The following is a 22,151-nucleotide window of genomic DNA, read 5'->3' on the forward strand; positions in this document are numbered from 1 at the left end:
ACCAGGCTAAGTTTGCAGTAATATCCATAAAAAAAAAATCATTGTCAACAGATTAAAATTTATACATAGGTCATTGAGAGATACCCATGGAAACATTTTGGGGAGTATTTTTCAGAGGATACCACCACTTTGCCATTAGATTCTCCTGACTTTTTAAACTGATCCACATTATTTAGAACGTTTTTTATTGTTTCAAAGTCTATTGCATTGTAATTGGCTGTGCAGCAGGGCCAAGTGCCTCAATGAAGGCAGGCACTTATTAAATAAAGGCCCCGATCCTACACTCGACTTTGCATGAGAGAAACACCATACATGTTTGTAGCCCCTTTGAAATCAATGCAGCTCTACACAGATGCAAAGGTTTGCTCATACTGTCAGACGCAGGATACGGGCCGAAAATCATTTGTTCATCTATTCACTCCAATCCCTCCCTGTTGAGCTAATTTATCATTTTAATGGAACCATTCAGACGTAGCTCAATATATACTTAACAGAGAAACCATGTGACTTATTACTGGAATCCTTGTTCTTCCTCATCCTATTTCCAATTATTCTTTGGTTTTCCTCACTTGCTGCATCACATTGATTATTATTTATTACTTTCATTACCACACCACCTAGGAGCCAGAGTCATGGAGCAGGATCCCACTGTGCTAGATGCTGTACAAATGCAGAACAAAAAAACAGTCCCTGCCTCCACATAGGCACAGCAGTCTTCCTGCATGATCTACATAGCAGGAACAGGGCCTTAGATTAGAAGGTGCTCAAGGTACGGATCAAGACTTTGCATATGTTCTTTGATATGCTTGGCACATTTGGGTACTGTCCATAACAAGAAATCAAACCACAGCTTTTTGTCTCAGGATACATAACCCCCAGAAGTCCCTAGAGAGGTATGGGCTGTGACACCATCAGCATTTTGAGATTACTCAATACATGTCTCTTTTTGAACTGACAGATTATAGACTACAGCAAGTGGTTATCAGGATGTTATGGCTGAGATGAGATTAACTGTATAACTCAGTCAAGACCAGACCACGATGACAAGTAAATTGTGAAAAACATGTCCATTATTCAACTGCAGAATTCAGAAATCACCCTTGACTGCACACATGGGGATCAATGTTGTGGCTATGGCCAAGAATGGCTACTACCATTACCAACGTATTAAAACATCTGTTTCTTCTTGACATGGACACAACCATCCTTTCCTTTGTCACATCTCAGTAACGGTACTGTAATGAGTTCCTCACTGTTTCCCCCTTGAAACGAATCTGGAGGCTGAAACTGAGATGGAACGTGGCTGTTTCCTTGTTAAAAGGAGGAAGATCAGTAACATGGACTTGTCCTACACTGGCTGCAAGTATTTTAAACAGCTCTAGCTCTTTGAATTAGTATATGAAGTTATTCATTTAGGTCTCTGAGTATATGAACAATCTCCTCTTGCCTTATGTGCTTTCTCAGCAGTTACATTCAATTTAAGAGGTCTACTGTTACGTTAGGGTCAGAGATTTTAAGGTCAGAAGGGATCATTGGTCAATTATTATTATTTATTTATATTACAGTAGCACATAGAGTCTCCAATCAGAAATGTGGACCTCACTGTGCTAGGCACTGTACACACATATAACGAATGCCGCAAAGAGTCTCTTACAATCTAAACAGTAATCAAAACCAAGGTAGTATCTTCCAGGAGTTAGCCTGGAAATCACTTTTTTGGGGGGGGGTTGTATATTATTAATTATTATTTGCATTGCAATACTACATAGAACGCCCCGTCATGGGCCAGGACTCCATTCTGCACCTGCTATCATTTTCTCCCTGTTCCCCTCTAACTAGTTGGATACAGATCCTTTTGTGCCAAGGGGCTTGAGATAGATGACTGATACTGTCTGACTGGTTAGTCTCTCTTTAGACTTATAATATTTTGGGGGTAAGGAGGCCTCTTTGCTTTGCTTAGCTTAGGTACTATGACAATGCACCCGATATATTGATTAAATAACTGACTTATATCACAGGCTGTTTGACAAAAGATAAGACTGAAAATCATTGTAAATAAGTCACTTCTCTGGAGTGTGACTGTCTTTAAAAAAAAAGAGAGAGATCAGGACTTGTATAAGGAAAAACAAAAGTCACAGAATCTCAAGCCACTACAATCAATGCAGCATCATAAGAGCAAGCTGTCAAATTCTTGCTAGCACAGGAAATACTGCCTCCAAGTTAGAGCTCCCTAGCCAGTGACAGAGGGCTAGTGCTTAGATTACATCAGGGTAATTGCTGTCAGTGTCTGCTAATAAGGCACACCACAACAGAATGCACAAGAGAGACCTGTGGAGATTATGGAGACCTCTAAGAAAGCAAATCAGCTAAGGAGCATTGAGGAATACCTTAAGCCCCTCATATAGGCGATCCTTTATCTCATAACTGAACTTAAAGCAGTGGCCAACCCAGGAACTGTCGTAACAGATTACTACCATGACTGCTATATAGAACACATGTTCCACAGTCTAGTCCTCAGTGTCCAGGCCAACTTCACATTATTAAATCAACACACTATCAGCTACACAACAGAAACCTTATCCATCAACAGAAAGTTGTAGGTTGCTCAACAACTTCAGTTAAAAAGACTCCAAATCACAACTGCTAACCAAAAATATAACAAGATGGTCATTGATATGTACTCTTCCTTATTTGTTCCAACACAATCATCATTTCTTTTGAGATTTTGATCTATTTGCTACAATTGTACACTATATTTAAAAAAAAAAACAAGATTAAATTGTCATTGGATCACAATTTGTCACATTACTTTCCAGTCAGCAAGCTTGGATTCCTAATCTATACACACATTTTGTACTAGTATAATGTTGTCAGTTAGGGTTGTGATTTTTTTTTTAACTGAAATAGTTATACCAGTACAACCCCTAGTGTGGGCACAGTTACATTGGTATAAAGCACTGGTACGGCTTATTCCCTTACCTGCATGGGAATAACTATACCAGTATAAACCACCTCTTCAATCAACAAAATCAATACATCGGGCGTTGTACCGCTTCAGCTATACCAATATAATTAAAATAGTAAAATCTGTTATAAAGTTATAAATATGTTTTTGTTCCTGAAAACAAGCGCATTGTCATTAATAAAACCCCACTCAGCGAAGCAACAACCTGCAATCTGCCAACACTGAGCTAAGCAACACAATGAGTCTGATCAAATGTTAAATGATAAATACATTAAATGAAAATTTGTATTCAAATGGCTCTGCCATACGCATGCCCCCGCTCTCCTCCTCCCAAGATAATCTACTGACAAGCCACCCAGCCAAGGTTTTCATAGCCATTCCAATCACCATGGTGCCTGAGTGCCACTGAAACATACAAGCTGATTTTCAGAGGAGCTGAACTCCCACTGAGGAAGTCAATAGGTCTGAAAATCTGGCCATTGCCAGTTGGTTCCTGATCACTAAGGCTTAGAGCTGTCAGGCTATTTCTTCGTTTAAATTTGTTTAAGAAAAAAAAAACTGGGTGTGTTGATCTCTTCATAACAGCAATAATACGAGTGCCAAGTGACTTCATCTGAGGCTCATTCCTCAAGCTTGTCAATATACGAGTCTCCAAGAGGTCTCTATCGTTTCGTTTCACCACAGGTCCTGCTGTCACAGGACGAGATGGCGGGGGGCTTTGAAGCCAGCAGGGCTCGCCGCCTGCACAGGGAAGCAGGGCCTATTATTTTAGCGTAACAATGTTGCCGTGGCAGGAGCCTGCCTTGTCTCGCACTTTTGCTGGGCTGGGATCGCAGCGCTGGGTGTGTCACCGACAATGGCGTCAGGAACAACCTGTCAGCTCCTGCCGGAAAGCTGCTGCGGCCGCCGCCTTACGGGACAGTGGCCAGGCGGCCCCGGGCAAGAGAGGAGACCTAGATTTGTCCCTTAGTAATGCCACCCTTCCACCACCAGCTCTCAGCCTCCCAGCGACCCTCCTAGGTCCCCTCCCAAAGAAGGGAGCTTTTCCCAGTACAATCACCCCTTCCCAAAGGAGAGGGGATCCCCTAACGCCAGAGCCCGCGGTAGCCCCTTTCCTGGGCGGGTTGTGCTGCTGAACGGGAGCAGGGCCCTGCTGGACCAAACAAAGCGAGCCGGGCCCCCTGCGCCCCAGCCAGCAGCCTGGCGAGAGAGCCGGGGCCCCCTGCGCTGCCGGGACTCCTCAGCCGGCTTCTCTCCCCACCCCAGGGAGGAGGAGGAGGAGGAGGGCAACCCCCACCCGTCGCTCCCTCCCTTCCCCCGGGAGCGGACCGGGGAGCCGGTTCCAGGGCGGGGCTGGCTGCCCAGCACCAGCCGGAGCCCAGCCGGACACATCAGCGCCCAGGCACAGGGCAGGGCCCAAGAGGGGCGCAGCCCCCTGCAGCCGCGGGGCAGCAGCCCAGCCCGCCGGACACCGGGGAAAGCGAAGCCGGGGATAGAGAGGGGTTTTGGGGAGGGGCGGCAGCCCCGGGATTGGAGGGGAGCGCCCGCTGCGGAGGCCGCGCTCACCCGCTCCGGTGCTTGCTGTCCATCCGCTTCTTCTGCCTGACGGGCTGCAGGGGGATGTTATCGGTCATGGCCGCGGCGGCTGGGCGCAGCCGGGGAGGAGCGGAGTGGGATCGGCTTCCCAGCAGCGCCTCGGCTCGGCCTCTCCGCGGTCTGACAGCGTCGGGGAGGGGGCTGGGCTTCCAGCACGCAGGTAACGTGCCAGCTCGCCGCCTGCCAGTCACACCAGCCCGGCTCAGGCCCCCTCCGCTGGGCGCTGCACCCCATCTGCACCTCCTCCAGCTGAGCGACTGGCACTGCACCCCTACATGCCAGCCGGTGGACACTGTACCCCCAACCCATCTACTGGCACTACACCTCTGCACGCCAGCCCATCCACTGGCACTGCACCCCTACATGCCAGCCGGTGGACACTGTACCCCCAACCCATCTACTGGCCCTACACCTCTGCACGCCAGCCCATCCACTGGCACTGCACCCCTACATGCCAGCCGGTGGACACTGTACCCCCAACCCATCTACTGGCACTACACCTTTGCACGCCAGCCCATCCACTGGCACTGCACCCCTACATGCCAGCCGGTGGACACTGTACCCCCAACCCATCTACTGGCACTACACCTTTGCACGCCAGCCCATCCACTGGCATTGCACCCCTACATGCCAGCCGCTCGATACTGCACCCCAACTCATCTACTGCCACTGCACCTACACACCAACTGATAGACACGGCACCCCTGCATGCCAGCCGCTCAACACTGCACTCCCAACCCATCTACTGGCACTGCACCCCTACATACCAGCTGATGGACACTGCACCCCCAACCCATCTACTGGCACTGCACCTCTACATGCCAGCCACTCAACACTGCACCCCCAAACCATCTACTGGCACTCCACCCCTACATGCCAGCTGCTTGACACTGCACCCCCAACTCATCTACTGTCCACTGCACCCAAACCCCCATCTGCTTAATACTGCACCCCAAAACTACACCTGCTCAACAACACACCCCTATACCCCATCTACTGATCATTGAACTCCTAAACCACATCCACAGGACACTGCACTCCATGTGCTGCACCTGCCTATACACCTCTGGTCAGAGAATCACAGACTATCAGGATTGGAAGGGACCTCAGGAGGTCATCTAGTCCAACCCCCTGCTCAAAGGACCAATCCCCACCTAAATCATCTCAGCCCCAGGGCTTTGTCAAGCCTGACCTTAAAAACCTCTAAGGGTACATCTACACTACCCGCCAGATCAGTGTAGCTGAAGTTGCATATCTTAGATCGATCCCCCCACCCCAGTGTAGACCAGGCCTAAAGAAGGAGATTCCACCCCCCAGCAGGTAACACATTGCAATGCTTCACCATCCTTCACTGCACCCCTTCCCACTGTACCTGCCCACAAACCATCTAGGGAACTGCCCCCAAATCCTATACCTACCCCCCTGCACTTCCACACCCCAGGCACTGAGTACTGTACCCCCACACACTGCACCCCTCATCCTATCTACTTGTCACTGATCCCTCTCTCAGATACCCTCCCAACACTACGCAACACCCACCCCCGCAGGTACTGGTCCCCTTTACCTCACTGACTCCCTGCACTCTGGCCCCTGGGCATTGATCCTTAACACTGTCCTTACAACCCCACCATCACGAATTTAGGTCAGTATAGTTCCCTCCTACTGCTACTCAAACCAGCTGGACTAAACACTATCTCCTGTACATTCCCATGTTCTGTGCTCCTACAGCCTCTCCAGGCATCCCTTCCCACAACACAGCTACCACCTCCTCCTGCTCAAACTAAGAAGTTTCAGACCCACTGTTCCCCCTGCTACACCCCAGCTCCCTTTTCTGTCCCTACAACTCTTAGGGTATGTCTACACTACCTGCCGGATCAGCAGGTAGCGATTGATCTATCGGGAATCAATTTATCGTATGTAGTGTAGACGCGATAAATCGATCCTCAATCGCTCCCCTGTTGACTGCTGAACTCCCGCAGCGCGAGAGGTGAAAGCAAAGTCGACGGGGAAGCTGCGGCTGTCGATCCAGTGCCGCGAGGACGTGAAGTAAGTAATTTTAATTTGATCTAAGATATATCAACTTCAGCTACGCTATTTCTTGTAGCTGAAGTTGCGTATCTTAGATCAATCCCCCTCTCCCCGCAGTGTAGACCAGGCCTTACAGTCAGTGTGTTAAGAACACAGATGGAGTACTTCCTCCTACTGCCTTCTCATCACCCTTGAGCTTCTTCATAGTTCTCCCTCTCCCCCAGCTGCTGTAACTTTCTGCCTGCTGCTGGTAACACGCCAAGCAATAGATCCATCAGTAGGAAGACATTGGTGGGGGAAAAGAGGTCTGGAGTTTGGCACAGGGACTTAAGGGGGAGCAGACATATTGCTAGTGGTAGGGAGGCTGCCAGGAACCAAGGGTTTCAGGAGGGGATGAGGGTGGAGATCAGGGGTGCAGGAGGAGATGCTGAGGGAAGGACTAGCACTTGCCTTGCCTGGCTTACTAAGGCAATGTGGGGAGGTGGAGGCAAGCCACACTGTGATACAAGGCAGCTACCATGAGCTCCTCCACTTGGAGTGTCAGTAAGCAGTGTCCCCTCTCCCCAGGAGATGTAGGGTCAGCAGCTGGGTGGGTGTTCCCCAGCAGCAAAGCGTCCTCTCTTTAGTGGAGCAGTCGGATGACCAGATACCAGCACCCAGGATGTATCTGCTTGAGTGGCCCATCTCTTCTCTTCTGGCTATAGCCAGCGTCCTCTGCTGGGGTGGTGCTGGCAAGGCTGCTGGAGTAGAGAGTCATAGCACATTAGGGTAAATGATGGGTGGGGGAGTTTTGTTAGATGTTTTAAAGCCTTAGGCTATATCTACAACCACGTGGCTGTGCTGCTGCAGTTGCATCATTGTAAGGTGCATAGTGTAGCAGTTCTCTCCCAGCGACAAAATAAAACTACCCCAGAGAAGGGGCGGTCCACACCAGTGCTTTTCACCATTAAAACTTGTCGCGTAGGGATATGAAAAAAACCACACTCCTGAATGACAAAAGTTTTAATGATGAAAATGCAGTGTAGACATAGCCTTAGCATAGGCAGGGTGAGCTGTATTTTAACATGTTATTAGGCTAATACAATACAAACCCCCACCTTTTATCCATAGCGATGCATAGGGAAGTTTACCCCTCTCTGAGCTATTGTATTATTCTGTCTGCCGACTCAGGCAAATACTGCTGTATCATTTACACTCAGTTCATGTTTTCAAGCTTTCCTTTGCAACGATGAAGACTAGAACTCACTTAAAAAAAAGAGAGACAGACAAAGTGGGTGAGATATCTTTTATTGGACCAACTTTTATTGGTGAGAGTGAAGCTCTCAGGATTACACAGAGCTCTTCTTCAGATTTGAAGTGCTCTCTCAAAGCTCAAAAGCTTGATTTTCTCACCAACAGAAGTTGGTCCAATCAAAGATATTATCTCACACACTTTGTCCTTCTAATATCTTGGGACCAACGCGGCTATAACAACATTGTGAAAGAAAGAAAGAAAGCTCAGATTCTGACAAATATCTGACTACAGAAGCTTCTTCCTTCTCCACCTGAATCTTCCTGTGGTGGAGCAGGAGGACTGGGCCTGGTCCCAAGGTCTATCACCTCCCAGGTAGGTGACCTAACCACTGTACCATAGTCATTCCTACTCATGCTCTCCCTGTGTGGCTCACTGACTGCTCCACTGTGGATAAATGCTAAAATAGTCACTGGACCAGCAAAAAAGTATAAGTAGGAATGACTGTAGTCCAGTAGTCAGGGCACCCAGCTTGGAGGTGGAACCAGAGGTGCCAACTTTCTGTTTTTCCCAGAGTGCTTGACCCCCGCCCCAGGCCTTGCCCCCACTCCACCCTTTCCCGAAGGCCCCACTCCACTTCAGTCCCCTCCCCCAAGCACGCCCAGCCCTCACTCTGCCTCTTCCTGCCCCTGCTCCTCCCCTTCCCTCGAACAGATGATCAGCGGCAGGCAAGAAGCGCTGGTGGGGAGGGAGAGGACCTAATTGGCGGGCCTCCAGCACCCACTATTTTTTTTCCATAGGTGCTTCAACCCTGGAGCACTCACAGAGTCAGTGCCTATGTGTGGGACCAGTCCCCCTTTCCACTCATTCTTTCATGAGGTACCTACAGTGGAAAAGCTTCATCAGGAGAGAATGAGGGATACCCAACATCAGACTGTCCCATTGCTCAATGATTAGAAAATACATCTCAGCGATGGGAGACCCCTGTTCAAATTCTTTCTCCTCCTTGTGCAGGGAGTGGGGAATTGAAGCTGGGTCTCCCATGTCCCAGGTGAGTAATATAACCATCTTCTCCCTGGTCGGATTTTGAATGGGACTCAATCTGATCAGTGTGCTCAGAGGCCACATACTGGCTTGGGCCCTACACATGACTTTGTCAAATGCGGAGACTACCATCAGCAAAACTTTTGCTAAGAAAACTTATCCTAGAAGGAAGTTGTTGTTTTAGGAAAGAAGCACAGTGTATATTAGCATACAGTCTCTTCTTGATTAGCATATATTTTAATGAGTGTTGCTAAAAGAACCTTACTTCTCTATATAGTTTTGATATCATCCATTTTTACATAAATATACATTTGAAATCATTGTTCTCTTAATGTACTGAAAAGTGGGAAGTATTCTATTTTAGCTGTAAGTTAAAACCTACTCTCTTTGCCTGACTGTCATCCATTTTGAAAGCTGTCCAGGTTTGGTGCAAGGAAAATGCATGATAGAAAGTTATTAACTTTATCATTATTTTATTTATTATTTGTTAAGCAACAGTGCAAGTGTGTCCATGTTAGGATTAAAGTTGCTACATTTCAGCTCACATGTTTTAAAACCCTAGTGCCAGCAGGGTAAGAGTATGCTGTGTTGTACAGGTTACAGTTCCTGTCCCAAAGAATTTACAATCAAAGGCTCTGATCCCACAGATTTATGCATGTGTTTAACTTTACACACCCTGAGGAGTCCATTGATTTTAAAGTTAAGTGCTGGAACAATTTTCATAGTGGGGGTTCCTATGATGGAAACCGTATATTTGGTGTTTGTTGTTACTACTTCAAGCTGGGGGGGAGAGGTGCAGTAGCACCCCCAGCAGCTTTCATTCCAGCACGGCTGCTGAATCTAATTGGCTATCCTCGCACTCAAGAGGGCAATTGAAGTGGGATTCCCTTATTCCCCATAACCAGTCCACCTCATAAAATGTCACATATGGTTATACAGGAAGCATCTTTTTACTACATTTTCCCTCAGTATTAAAAATCCATCTCCCTCAAAATGATAATTTAATAAGAGTAGCAATCAAGGCACCTAAACAGGGTATTATATTATAGCGAAGAAATGCTTTGAGAGGTAATGTAGTTGGTAGTAGCCACAAAACCACTCCTATCTAGTCTTAGGCCTGGTCTACACTACAAATTTAGGTCAAATTTAGCAGCGCTAAATCGAATTAACCCTGCACCCATCCACACAACGAAGCCATTTACTTCGACATAAAGAACTCTTAAAATCGATTTCTGTACTCCTCCCCGACGAGGGGAGTAGCACTGAAATCAACATTGCCAGTTCAAATTAGTGTTAGTGTGGACGCAATTCGACGGTATTGGCCTCCGGGAGCTATCCCACAGTGCACCATTGTGACCACTCTGGACAGCAATCTGAAATCAGATGCACTGGTCAGGTAGACAGGAAAAACCCCAGGAACTTTTGAATTTCATTTCCTGTTTGCCCAGCCTGGAGAGCTGATCAGCACAGGTAACCATGCAGTCCGATAATCGAAAAAGAGCTCCAGCATGGACTATATAAGAGATACTTGATCTGATCACTGCATGGGGAGAGGATTCCATGCTAGCAGAACTACGTTCCAAAAAACGGAATGCCAAAACATTTGAAAAAGTCTCCAAGGGCATTATTGAGAGAGGACACAATAGGGACTCACTACAGTGCTGCGTGAAAGTTAAGGAGCTCAGGCAAGCGTACCAAAAAACCAAAGAAGCAAACGGATGGTCCGGTGCAGAGCCGCAGACATGCTGCTTCTACGCTGAGCTGCATGCAATTCTAGGGGGGGTGCCCACCACCATTACTCCACCCCTGACCGTGGATTCCGAGGATGGGGTACTCTTAGCCATGCCTGAGGATTTTGCAGACAGGGAAGATGATGAACTTGCGGAGAGCACACAGCACACTGTTCTCCCCAACAGCGAGGATCTTCTCAGTCTGACTGAAGTAGCCTCCCAACCCTCCCAAGGTGGTATGCCGGACCATGAAGCCATAGAAGGTGCCTCTGGTGAGTGTACCTTTGTAAATATAAAACATGGTTTAAAAGCAAGTGTTTTAATGATTAATTTTCCCTGAGGACTTGGGATGCATTCACTGCCAGTACAGCTACTGGAAAAGTCTGTTAACATGTCTGGGGATGGAGCGGAAATCCTCCAGGACATCTCCATGAAGATCTCCTGGAGGTACTTCAAAAGCCTTTGCAGAAGGTTTCTGGGCAGGGCAGCTTTATTCCATCCTCCATGGTAGGACACTTTACCATGCCATGCTAGTAGCAAGTAATCTGGTATCATTGCATGACAAAGCCTGGCAGCGTATGGTCCCGGTGTTTGCTGGCATTCAAGCAACATCTGTTTTTTATCTCGCTGTGTTATCCTCAGGAGAATGATATCGTTCATGGCATCCTGGTTGAAATACAGGAATTTAATTAAGGGGACAGAGGTGGCCATTCCTACAGGGCTGTTTGCCTGTGGCTAAAAAGAAATCCTTCCCTGTGGTTAGCCAAGCCAGGGTGCGGGGGGACATTGGTACTGAGCTGTTTGTGTTTGTCTAGCAGGGATCTTCCCTGATACCAGTCATGCGGTGGGAGGAGGGGTAAAGTGATCATCCCAAAGAATTGGCTGGGGTGGGGGTTAGTTTGGTTTCTGCTGCTGCACGTTAACACGAAAATCGCAGCACTCAATGGACTTTGCTTGGTATGGGAAAGGAGGGCACTGCTTTATGAAGGTTGCAGAAGCCGAAAGAGAATGGCTTACCATGCCGCATGCAAGCCGAATTCTGTTGCCCGGCCCTGCGTCTGATCTCTAACACCAAAGCTGCAGGAACTCTATATTAAGGTGCAAAATGCAACCTTGTACTGAAATCACATGTGCTATGTAATGTGAATAGTGTTGTTCACTGTGAAAGAGTACACATGTTGTTCTGTAAAATGTATCTTTTTAAATACTTCTCTCTCTTTTTTCCCTCCCACAGCTGCAAATTTTTCAAGCCTCCCTCCTCCGTCCCGAAAGCTATCTCAGATAAGGCGGCGAAAAAAACGCATGCAAGATGAAATGTTCTCTGAGATCATGCAATCGACCCGCAGTGAAAGAGCTCATTTGAATGAGTGGAAGGACACAGTATCACAGTACAGGAAAGTGGCCAATGAATGTGAGGGCAGGAGGGACAAATGCGAGGACTGGAGGGACGCTCGAGATGAGAGGTGGCAGCAGGAAGATCAGCGGAGGCAGGATGCATGCTGCAGCTAATGCAGGACAAATGGACATGCTCTGGCATCTGGTGGAGCTTCAGGAACAGCAGCAGGATCACAGAGTGCCACTGCAGCCCCTGTATAACCGCCCTCCCCCGCACATGTTCCATAGCCTCGTCACCCAGATGCCCAAGAACATGAGTGGAGGAGAGGCTCCATGCACCCTGCCAAGCAAAAGGCTGTCATTCAACAAGTTTTGAAGTGGCCTTTCCTTCCTTCCCTTCTCCCGCACCTCAGCCGGGCTACCTTGTCAGTTCTTTCCCTGTTTTTATAATCAATTAATAAAGAATGCATGGTTTTTAAATGATAGTGACTTTATTTCTTTTGAAAGCAAACTGTGATCGAAGGAGGGAGGGTGGTTGGCTTACAGGGAATGAGTCAATCAAGGGGGGCAGTTTTTCATCAAGGCAGGTTTTTCCATCTCTCACACCGTAGCCTGGCCAGTCATGAAACTGCTTTTCAAAGCTTCTCTGATGCGCACCGCTTCCTGGTGTGCTCTTCTAACTGACTTGGTGTCTGGCTGCACATAATCAACGGCCAGGCGATTTGCCTCAACCTCCCACCCCACCATAAATGTCTCCCCCTTACTCTCACAGAGATTGTGAAGCACACAGCAAGCAGCAATAACAACGGGAATATTGGTTTGGCTGAGGACTGAGTGAGTCAGTAAACTGCATCAGTGACCCTTTAAATGTCCAAATGCACATTCTACCACCATTCTGCACTTGCTCAGCCTATAGTTGAACAGCTCCTGACTACTGTTCAGAGTGCCTGTGTATGGCTTCATAAGCCCTGGCATTAAGGGGTAGACTGGGTCTCCAAGGATAACTATAGGCGTTTCAAACATCCCTAACGGTTATTTTCTGGTTCTGGAAGTAAATCCCTTGCTGCAGCCGTTTAACAGATTAGTGTTCCTGAAGACTTGAGCGTCAGGAACCCATCCCGGCCATCCCACGTTGATGTTGGTGAAATGTCCCTTGTGATCCACCAGTGCTTGCAGCACTATTGAAAAGTACCCCTTGAGGTTTATGTACTGGCTGCCCTGGTGCTCTGGTGCCAAGATAGGGATATGGGTTCCATCTGTCGCCCCATCACAGTTAGGGAATCCCATTGCAGCAAAGCCACCCAATATGACCTGCACATCACTACCTTTGGTAGAAGCAGCTCAGTGATTGCTTTGGCTGTTTACATCACAGCAGCCCCCACAGTAGATTTGCCCACTCCAAATTGATTCCCAACTGACCGGTAGCTGTCTGGCATTGCAAGCTTCCACAGGGCTATCACCACTTGCTTCTCAACTCTGAGGGCTGCTCTCATTTTGGTGTCTTTGAGTTTCAGGGCAGGGGAAAGCAAGTCACAAAGTTCCATGAAAGTGGCCCTATGCATACGGAAGTTTCGCAGCCACTGGGAATCGTCCCACACCTGCAACACTGTGCGGTCCCACCAGTCTGTGCTTGTTTCCCGGGCCCAGAATTGGCATTCCATGGCATGAACCTGCCCCATTAACACCATGATCTCCAAAGCACCGGGTCCTGTGGTTTGAGATAATTCTGTGTCCATGTCCTCATCACTCTCGTCGCCACGCTGCTGCCTCCTCCTCGCCTGGTTTTGCAGCTTCAAGTTCAGCATAAACTGCACGATAATGTGTGAGGTGTTTACAATGTTAATGGCCGCTGCGTTGAGCTGAACGGGTTCTATGCTTGCTGTAGTATGGTGTTCGCACAGGTAACCCAGCAAAAAAGGCACAAAACAGTTGTCTGCTGTTGCTTTCATGGAGGGAGGGAGAGGGAGCCTGCTGATGTACGCAGAACCACCTGTGACAATGTTTTTTGCCCCATCAGGGCAAAACCCAGAATTCCAACCCAGAATTCCAATGTGGGGGGAACATTGTGGGAACTATGGGATAACTACCCACAGTGCAATGCTCCAGAAGTTAACACTAGCCTCGGTACTATGGATGCACACTGCGGAATTAATTTAATAATTGGTGATATACCTATCTCCTAGAGGACTGGAAGGGACCTTGAATGGTCATTGAGTCCAGCGCCCTGCGTTCACTAGCAGGATCAAGTACTGATTTTTGCCCCAGATCCCTAAGTGGCCCCCTCAGGGATTTAACTCACAACCCTGGGTTTAGTAGGCTAATGCTCAAACCACTGAGCTATTCCTCCACCCACTGAGCTACTGTGCTTAGTGTGGTCACATGCACTTGACTTTATACAATCTGTTTCCAAAAATCAATTTCTGTAAAAATCAGAGTAATCCCATAGTTTGTTGTGACAAAGTTCCTCCTCTACCTTGGTGGGTCTTGCGCTTATTGGCAGATTTGTACACCTCAGTGATCTTCCCCTCTGGCGGAACCCACAATCTGGGTCAAATCCTCCTGTGTCTGATCAGGAGTTGGGAGGTTTGGGGGGAACCTGGGCCCAGGACCGGCGCTAGAGTTCTTTGTGCCCTAGGCGCACGGCCATTTCGCCGCCCCGGGCGCCGTTCCTGCAGCTCTGGTGGACCTGCCACAGCCATTTCTGCGGAAGATCCGTTGGTCTGCGGCTCTGGTGGAGCTGCCGCAGCCGTGCCTGCAGGACGCCCACAGGAGCCACGCAGGACCCGTGGACTGTCCGCAGGCACACCTGCGGCAGCTCCACCGGAGCCGTGCAGGACCAGCGGACCCTCCGCAGGCACGCCTGCGGCAGCTCCACCGGAGCCGCGCAGGACCAACGGACCCTCCGCAGGAACGCCTGCGGCAGCTCCACCAAAGCCATCTGCCAGCCCCCCCCGGCAAAATGCCACCCCCCGAAAATCCTTGTGCCCTAGGCGATTGCCTAGTTCACCTCAATGGAAGCACCGGCCCTGCCTGGGCCCACCCTCTACTCTGGGTTCCAGCGCAGGGCCCTGTGGATTGCAGCTGTTTAGAGTGCCTCCTGGGCTACTTCCCCATGGCCTCCTCCAAACACCTTCTTTATCCTCACCACAGGACCTTCCTCCTGGTGTCTGATAACACATGTACTCCTTAGTCCTCCAGTAGCACACCCTCTCACTCTCAGCTCCTTGTGCCTCTTGCTCCCAGCTGCTCACATGCCCCCCCACAAACTGAAGTGAGCTCCTTTTTCAACCCAGGTGCCCTTATTAGCCTGCTTTGATTGGCTGCAGGTGTTCTAATCAGCCTGGCTGCCTTAATTGGTTCTAGCAGGTTCCTGGTTATTCTAGTGCAGCCCCTGCTCTGGTCACTCAGGGAACAGAAAACTACTCATCCAGTGACCAGTATATTTGCCCTCTACCAGACTCCTGTACCCCACTGGTCTGGGTCTGTCACAGTAGACATAAACTTAAGTTTTCAGTATAAGGGTATTTGTAACTGATATAAAAATCCAAAAAAGTGTTATTCATTTTGACTCTGATTGGCACACAAGAGCTTTAAAAGATTATTTTGTGCATCACAATTTGGCCCCAGTTCCCCATCCTTTGGGATGGAAATAAGTTGCACTGATCCATTCCCTAGTGCAGTTGATGTCCTCTTCGGTGCCAGTTCCTCACACCTGCCTAACTATTCCCCTTCCACATGCAAGGGACAGAAATAACTCAGCCCCATGCTGTGACATACAATGCTAGTAACTAACAGAGAAGTAAGGTGGTTCATAGTATGGTTCACAAGTTGGCTCTTTGCTCTTACAGGAATCTTTGCATAATCACCCGAGTGACAATGAACATTAACAGAGATACAGCAATGGTACTGTTATTCCACAGTCCACTGACTCACTATCAGAGCATCTTGCAGTACAAAGAAACAATCTTTGAGAGTCAAACTCATGTGGACTTTCATTTTCCCCCTCATTTTGTGTTCTGCTGTTTTTCATTTTGTGTTTAGAGAATCACAGTAAAGAACAGTAGCCTTCAGAAGTGATCTAGGCTGGACTGTAGCCAAATGGGCAAAGCACTTTTTGGGTAAGATTAGCCTTGTTAAAGACACTGCACACACTCTCTCGGGAACAGTACCCACGCAGTCCCCCCACAAACCCTTGATTTAGAAGGGAAAAAACTTGACATGGATGAATATGAGACAGTCCCCACAAAAAAGATCTATGACCAGGGGCTGAGGAGTTTGATCTGTTAAGTCAAATGCCATAAAACCCACTTTAGTTTCTCTGATGCCTCTAGCTTCTCTCTCTGACATTTAGTTTTTGCATGCACAGAGCTTGAGGCAAACAAGCAATCCTTGGAAAGACCTGTGTGCCACCCAATTCCTACCTCACAACTGCTAATTAGAAAGGGGCTAGTTATTTTTCACAGCTTTAATTCATTACCTTTGTTTTCTTCTCTCAGGCCCAACCTATGCCCCCCAGGTTGTTCTAAATCAGTGGTTCTCAAACTTTTGTACTGGTGACCACTTTCACATATCAACCCTCTCTGAGTGTGATCCCCCCTTATAAATTAAAAACACTTTTTTATTTAACACCATTATAAATGCTGGAGGCAAAGCAGGGTTTGGGACGGAGGCTGACAGCTCATGACCCACCATGTAATAACCTCACAACTCCCTGAGGGGCCCCCAACCCCCAGTTTGGGAACTCCTGTTCTAAATGTTGATTAAGTTGATGCAATAGTGTCCGTGTAACTGGGTGCGACTCACTCCCACGGCGCCTCCTACTGGTCGCTTTGGGAATTAGATCAGATTCCAGCTCGGAGCACCCTCTGCAGGCCAGTGATCTGCCTTTCAGCTACTGGCCCTGTGTCCCTTCCTGGACCCCAGTGCCCCTTTTATGTGGGGTTCTGCCCCCTGGCAGTAACCCCTTCCTCTTTCTTAGGGGTTTCCCCTCCATGGGAACCCCCCACACTCTATCCCCCCCTTGCCTCATTGTCTTGGCAACTGCCCAGTCATTAGCTAGCCCCACACCCTGGGGCAGACTGCAGTATTAGCCTCTCATCATCAGCAAAGGGGGTTGGACCTGCTGCCTTGGCCTACCCCTGGGTTGCACCCTGCAACGCCCAGTACCTCTTAGCCTTCTGCTAGGCTGCAGCCTGGGGCTTTCCAGGCAGGAGCTCCTCTGCCTTTCCCCAGCCCTGCTTCACCCTAGGTACCTTATTTGGTTCCCTGCAGCCAGGCCCTTCCCTCTCTGAATGCAGAGAGAGACTGTCTAGGCTCCTGGCTCCTCTGCCCTTATATAAGGGCCCGTTGCTCAGTTTGGGGCATGGCCCCAGCTGCTACCACTTCCCCAATCAGCCCAGCCTAAAAGGCTGCTTTCTCCAGCCTCAGCCCTTATCCAGGGCTCTTTTTAACCCCTTTAGGGCAGGAGCAGAGATCCACTCTGCTACAGTCCCATGAAACTTAAAGGTTGGCAGATCTTTTCCTAATTTTTTTTTCCTGAGTGATTTAGGACAGCACCAGTTCTGATCCAACTGGCAACCAACTATCATAGCTATATTGTACGAAGAGTTTATTGTTATTTATTGAGCACCAGTGTGCTTTTCATTGTTAAAGTGTGGCAGAATTTGTTAAAGAACAGTATTTTAAAGGTCAAGCCCACATTTTTAGCCAATAAGCTCTACAAAGCCACCAGTATGTTGAACCAGGTGATTTCAATAGCTTTTTCTATTACAGCGAAGAGAAGCTTCTGTTTTGTTATATGCTAAATACTCTCATGAGTCTTTTGAGAGCAACAAAACAAATGCACATAGACAAACACTGGTCTGATATTTTACTGATGGAGTTCCAGCAAATGGCTTCAGATTCTTTATCTGTTCTTCCACTACAGACACTCCACCAGCAATGCTGGCCAGATTTCTCAGGTTACCAATGGTATCTGTGAACAAGCATGGAGAATCAAGGGGACTTTCAAGGAACTCACTACTGCTCTGTATGCACCTTTTCGCGCCTACACCACTGATCTCATTTCTTCCTCCCTCCTTCCACTCAACAGCTCTTTTTGTTTCCTTCTCCCACTTTTTCATCATGTCTCTTTCCATGCTGCTCCTAATGCCTGGATTTCCCTGACATTCCTGTTGCATTAGCCAGCTACTCTTTGTTCAAATCTTTCATTCATGTTACATTTGATGTTACTGGAACTACCAGTGGTACATTGCTCTTACACAATATGTGGAGGAGAGTGAGAAATACCACTTTTACTTTACATCCCTTCAATAGCAACCATGTCTGTATTTTGTCAAATTCAGGGTGATATCCTGCAAATTTAGGTCCATTTCTGCCCAAGCCTTACTAACATAGGGGCCTTTCTCTATACTAGGGAAATTCATCAATCTACAGTCCTGCTCAGAACAAAATTTAGATGACACAGTGATAGAGAGAGAGATAACTGAGTGAGCTAATATCTTTTATTAGACCAGCTTTAGTTGGTGGAAGAGACAAGTTTTCAAGCTTCACAGAGCTCTTCTTCAGGTCTGGAAAAGATAACCAGGTAAAGATATTACCTCACTCACCTTGTCTCGCTCATATCCTGGAACCAACACAGGTACACCAACACTGCAAACTTCACTGGTAAAGACACAGCCTGTAATCGTGTCTAAAATTTTGCTTCTACTGCTAATAGCTCTATTGGTACTGCCCTCATGCAGAAATGCACCCAAATAACCCAGCGGTAGTCTTACATTAAGACTACTCATGTGAGTAAGATTTGCAGAATTGAATTCTTTGAGCTGATTCAAAGGCCACCGAAGCACTGAAAAGACTTCTATTCATAAAGATGCAAATAGGTGCCTAGTGGGATATTAGAAATGCCTAGGACCCAGATCCTCAAAGGTATTTAAGTGCCTAACTCCCACTGAAGTCAAATGGAGTTAGGTGCCTAGATGCTTTTGAAAGTCCCACTAGTCACCCATCTGCATCTTTAGGTGCCTTTTAAAATCTGGCCCAAAAGTTACTTGGGGCAGAAACCTTGTCTGTAGAGCTGGTCAACATTATTGTAAAAGTATTTGTGCTATTTTAAAAAATGGCTTATGGACCTGGTTGAAATTTTTTCATTAAAATGTTTTGAAATTGTCCCTGCTTTTTTTTTTTAAACCAGCTCTTCTTATGTGTAAAGTGCCATGCACATCCCTGGTGTTGTACAAATAAGCAGTCTCACCAGCCCCAAGCACTCAAAAATTATGAGCCAGGACCCCCCAAAAAACACATGGGTCCTATTTTCAAGCTTTTCTCCACTACCACTCAGGATTAGAAACTTCCTTTAAAAAAATAAAAAGTGAAAGCACAACAGTCTCTTGACTTTAGGAGTTGGGGCTTTAATAAAAACACCAAATATTGTGAGACTCATGATTAAAATGCGAGAATTGGCAACACTGAATAAATGTTGTTTTCTGTATCTTAAAAAGTTGTGATTTTTAGCTCTGAATTATCCTCAGGCTTTTGTGGCTACACTTCTACCACTCCAATAGCATGTGGCTCACTTAACATATTAACTGTTCTTTAGGGTTTCCATTTAATACAAATTCAAACTTAGCAGCACATAACTCTTGTTCAGATGTAACTAATGCAAAACATGCAAATAAGTGTCTATGACCTGTGGGAAAATCATACTCTGCATTTCTTTCCCATTGCCCTCCTCCTACTCCACTTGCCCATCCTTTATCCAACATTATCTGTTGTGGTAAGACCTAAGTGGGGGGCATATTACCCCACATCTGCCTACTGTGGGGTTCTTACACCTTCATCTAAACTAAAGCATCTGGTACTGATAACTGCAAGAGACAGGATGCTAGACTATATGAACCTTGGGTCTGATCCACTATGGAAATTCCTGTATGCCATTTCTGTTATGTTTTTGATTTCATGATTGCATTTGCTAGACAGAGTCAGGGACTGTGCCTTTTATTTGCTTCTTGAGCTCTGCAGAAATACTGAATACTAATATATTGTGTTGGCTTTTTTATTCTGGAAGGTTAATATGAATCTCTTACCAGATATATTGGACTTAATCTGTGTTTGTAATTAGTTCTGTTTGCCTCTATGCATATGGCATGTCATTTTCAAAATTTAATAATCAAACTATTCAAAATACTGAGATAACGGTAATGGCCTTGCTTTTCAATCCATGTACTACTGCATGGACAAGATACGCATGAAGTTACCATGATTTCACATGAGAAACAGATAACTGCACATTGAAATTGGTAATTCCGATTTGTGCATGCTATTACTTGACCTCTATACACACACAAAGTAAGTGTGCAATTTGTGCATGCTTTTGCGCACCTTATTTGTATGAGAATTTAGCTTTAAGCTGTATCATACTTTCCGCATGGCAGCAGGACTGTGCTTGCAATTCCATCATTTGAAAGGTAGAGACATCTGAAACTGCGAGAAGGGAGATTTGGTTGCTAAGGGATTGAAAAGTTGCCGTCACACATTAACTCTGCAGCAAACCGTTTCATGTGCTGCATTACTTCCACTGGCTGCTGATTCATTTCAGGGAGTGACAACGGAGAAAGCAGACTCATCCTATTTCTTCAGGCAATACTGAAACACACTCAGCTTATTAAATCCACGCTTCTGAAAAAACAAAAACTACCGGAATGAACACATGCAAGGGCAGCCTGTTCCCAGTGGCTTAATGCACACACACAGTCACTACCTCTGTGCATAATGCCTAGGAGGAGAAAGCATTTTTTTTTACAACAGAAATGCAAATGTGAGATCTGTGATGCCAAGGCAAGAATGATTAGCAATATGGTAGCAATGTACATGTGCCCTAAGTCTACACATGATGCATTCATCTTTTAAATTTATCTTTTAAATGTCTGAACTCAGACAAGGTTACTGCAATTAATTGGCAAGTTAATCACTACCAGACTATAATGTGCTGTTAGCACCTGTATCTCTGATCTGCACGGATGGCTTTGATATTATTTTTTTCTTTTGACAAGTGGGTGATAGCGGATATCCTTTAAGCCTATATGTAATGAAGCCCTTCATAAATCCATCAACACTTGCAAAGGGAAACTACAATAAAGCTCACACTGCCACAGGCTCTGTTATTGAAAGACCATTTGGCATTCTTATAATGAAGTTTCAGTATGCATGTGTTTTGGTTTGAGGAAATGTAGGATTTCTACAAGGTTTGGTTTTGTTCCTCATACAAAGATATATTGAAACACAAGAAAAAAAAAACCCCTTGTATGCTTAATTTATAGAATAACAGGACTGACACCCTCTCACTCATCCAGAATGAGATCAAATTCAAAACTATGACTAATAAAATAAAATAAATACAAAGAGTGCAGTATTTTGGGGGAAATGGGCCCATTTTGTGATTTTTCATAAAGGCTATTTTTATGAGATTTAGCATATGAGATTTTTGGATATGGAAAAATCTAGGGGCACAAGTAAGGAGGCAGAAAGTGGAGCTTAACAATTAGAATAAATTAATATTTATTACATTATTTGCAAATTTGCAAGGCTAACAATTTTTTCTACATAAAACGGTGAAAGTGTCATGTAAAAAGAACTGAAAACAGGTACATCTCTACCCCGATATAACGTGACCAGATATAACACGAATTCGGATATAATGCAGTAAAGCAGAGCTCCGGGGGGGCAGGGCTACGCACTCTGGCGGATCAAATCAAGTTCAATATAAGGTGGTTTCACCTATAACACGGTAAGATTTTTTGGCTCCCGAGGACAGCGTTATAGCGTTATATCGGGGTAGAGTGTATATGGAGATGTGGAAAGGGGAAAATTAGACTCCCATATTTGGACATCAGCCAGGGGAGGATAGCCTGCTTCCCATGCAGAGAGATTTAGGCTGGTCTTGAATCAGCAAAGCATTTAAACATGTGGTTAACTTTAAGGCCATGAGCAGTCACATTGGCCTCAGTGAGCCTACTCACAAGTTTAAAGTTTAGGACATGCACATGTGTTTTTCAGGATCTATGGACCACAGAGGTTAATTTTTTCTGAATTTGAGATGCTCAGGGCTGCAGGCCTAATTTGGGCTTGCAATGAATGTGACTATTCAAGCAAAACTGGCTTTTGTAAATGCAAATAGCTAGTTAAAATATTATCCAGGTGTTTTATGTATATGTAAATGCCCAGT

The 22,151-nt window shown here is 46.5% G+C and overlaps 2 protein-coding genes across 2 annotated transcripts in view; both read right to left on the reverse strand.

The window, feature by feature from the left end:
- The window catches only part of ATP9A (ATPase phospholipid transporting 9A (putative)), a 99,495-nt gene extending 94,759 nt beyond the window's left edge, over positions 1–4,736 (reverse strand). The window contains exon 1 of the mRNA XM_050918104.1: positions 4,532–4,736. Coding sequence (XP_050774061.1) covers positions 4,532–4,599 — 68 coding nt within the window. The 5' untranslated portion in view covers positions 4,600–4,736. The remainder of the gene's footprint in view (positions 1–4,531) is intronic.
- The window catches only part of LOC127031375 (uncharacterized), a 130,768-nt gene that overhangs the window by 84,352 nt on the left and 24,265 nt on the right, over positions 1–22,151 (reverse strand). The gene's annotated exons all lie outside the window — the stretch shown is intronic.

The sequence above is a fragment of the Gopherus flavomarginatus genome, chromosome 11 (genome assembly GCF_025201925.1).
Source record: "Gopherus flavomarginatus isolate rGopFla2 chromosome 11, rGopFla2.mat.asm, whole genome shotgun sequence".
NCBI classification, from domain to species: Eukaryota; Metazoa; Chordata; order Testudines; family Testudinidae; genus Gopherus; species Gopherus flavomarginatus.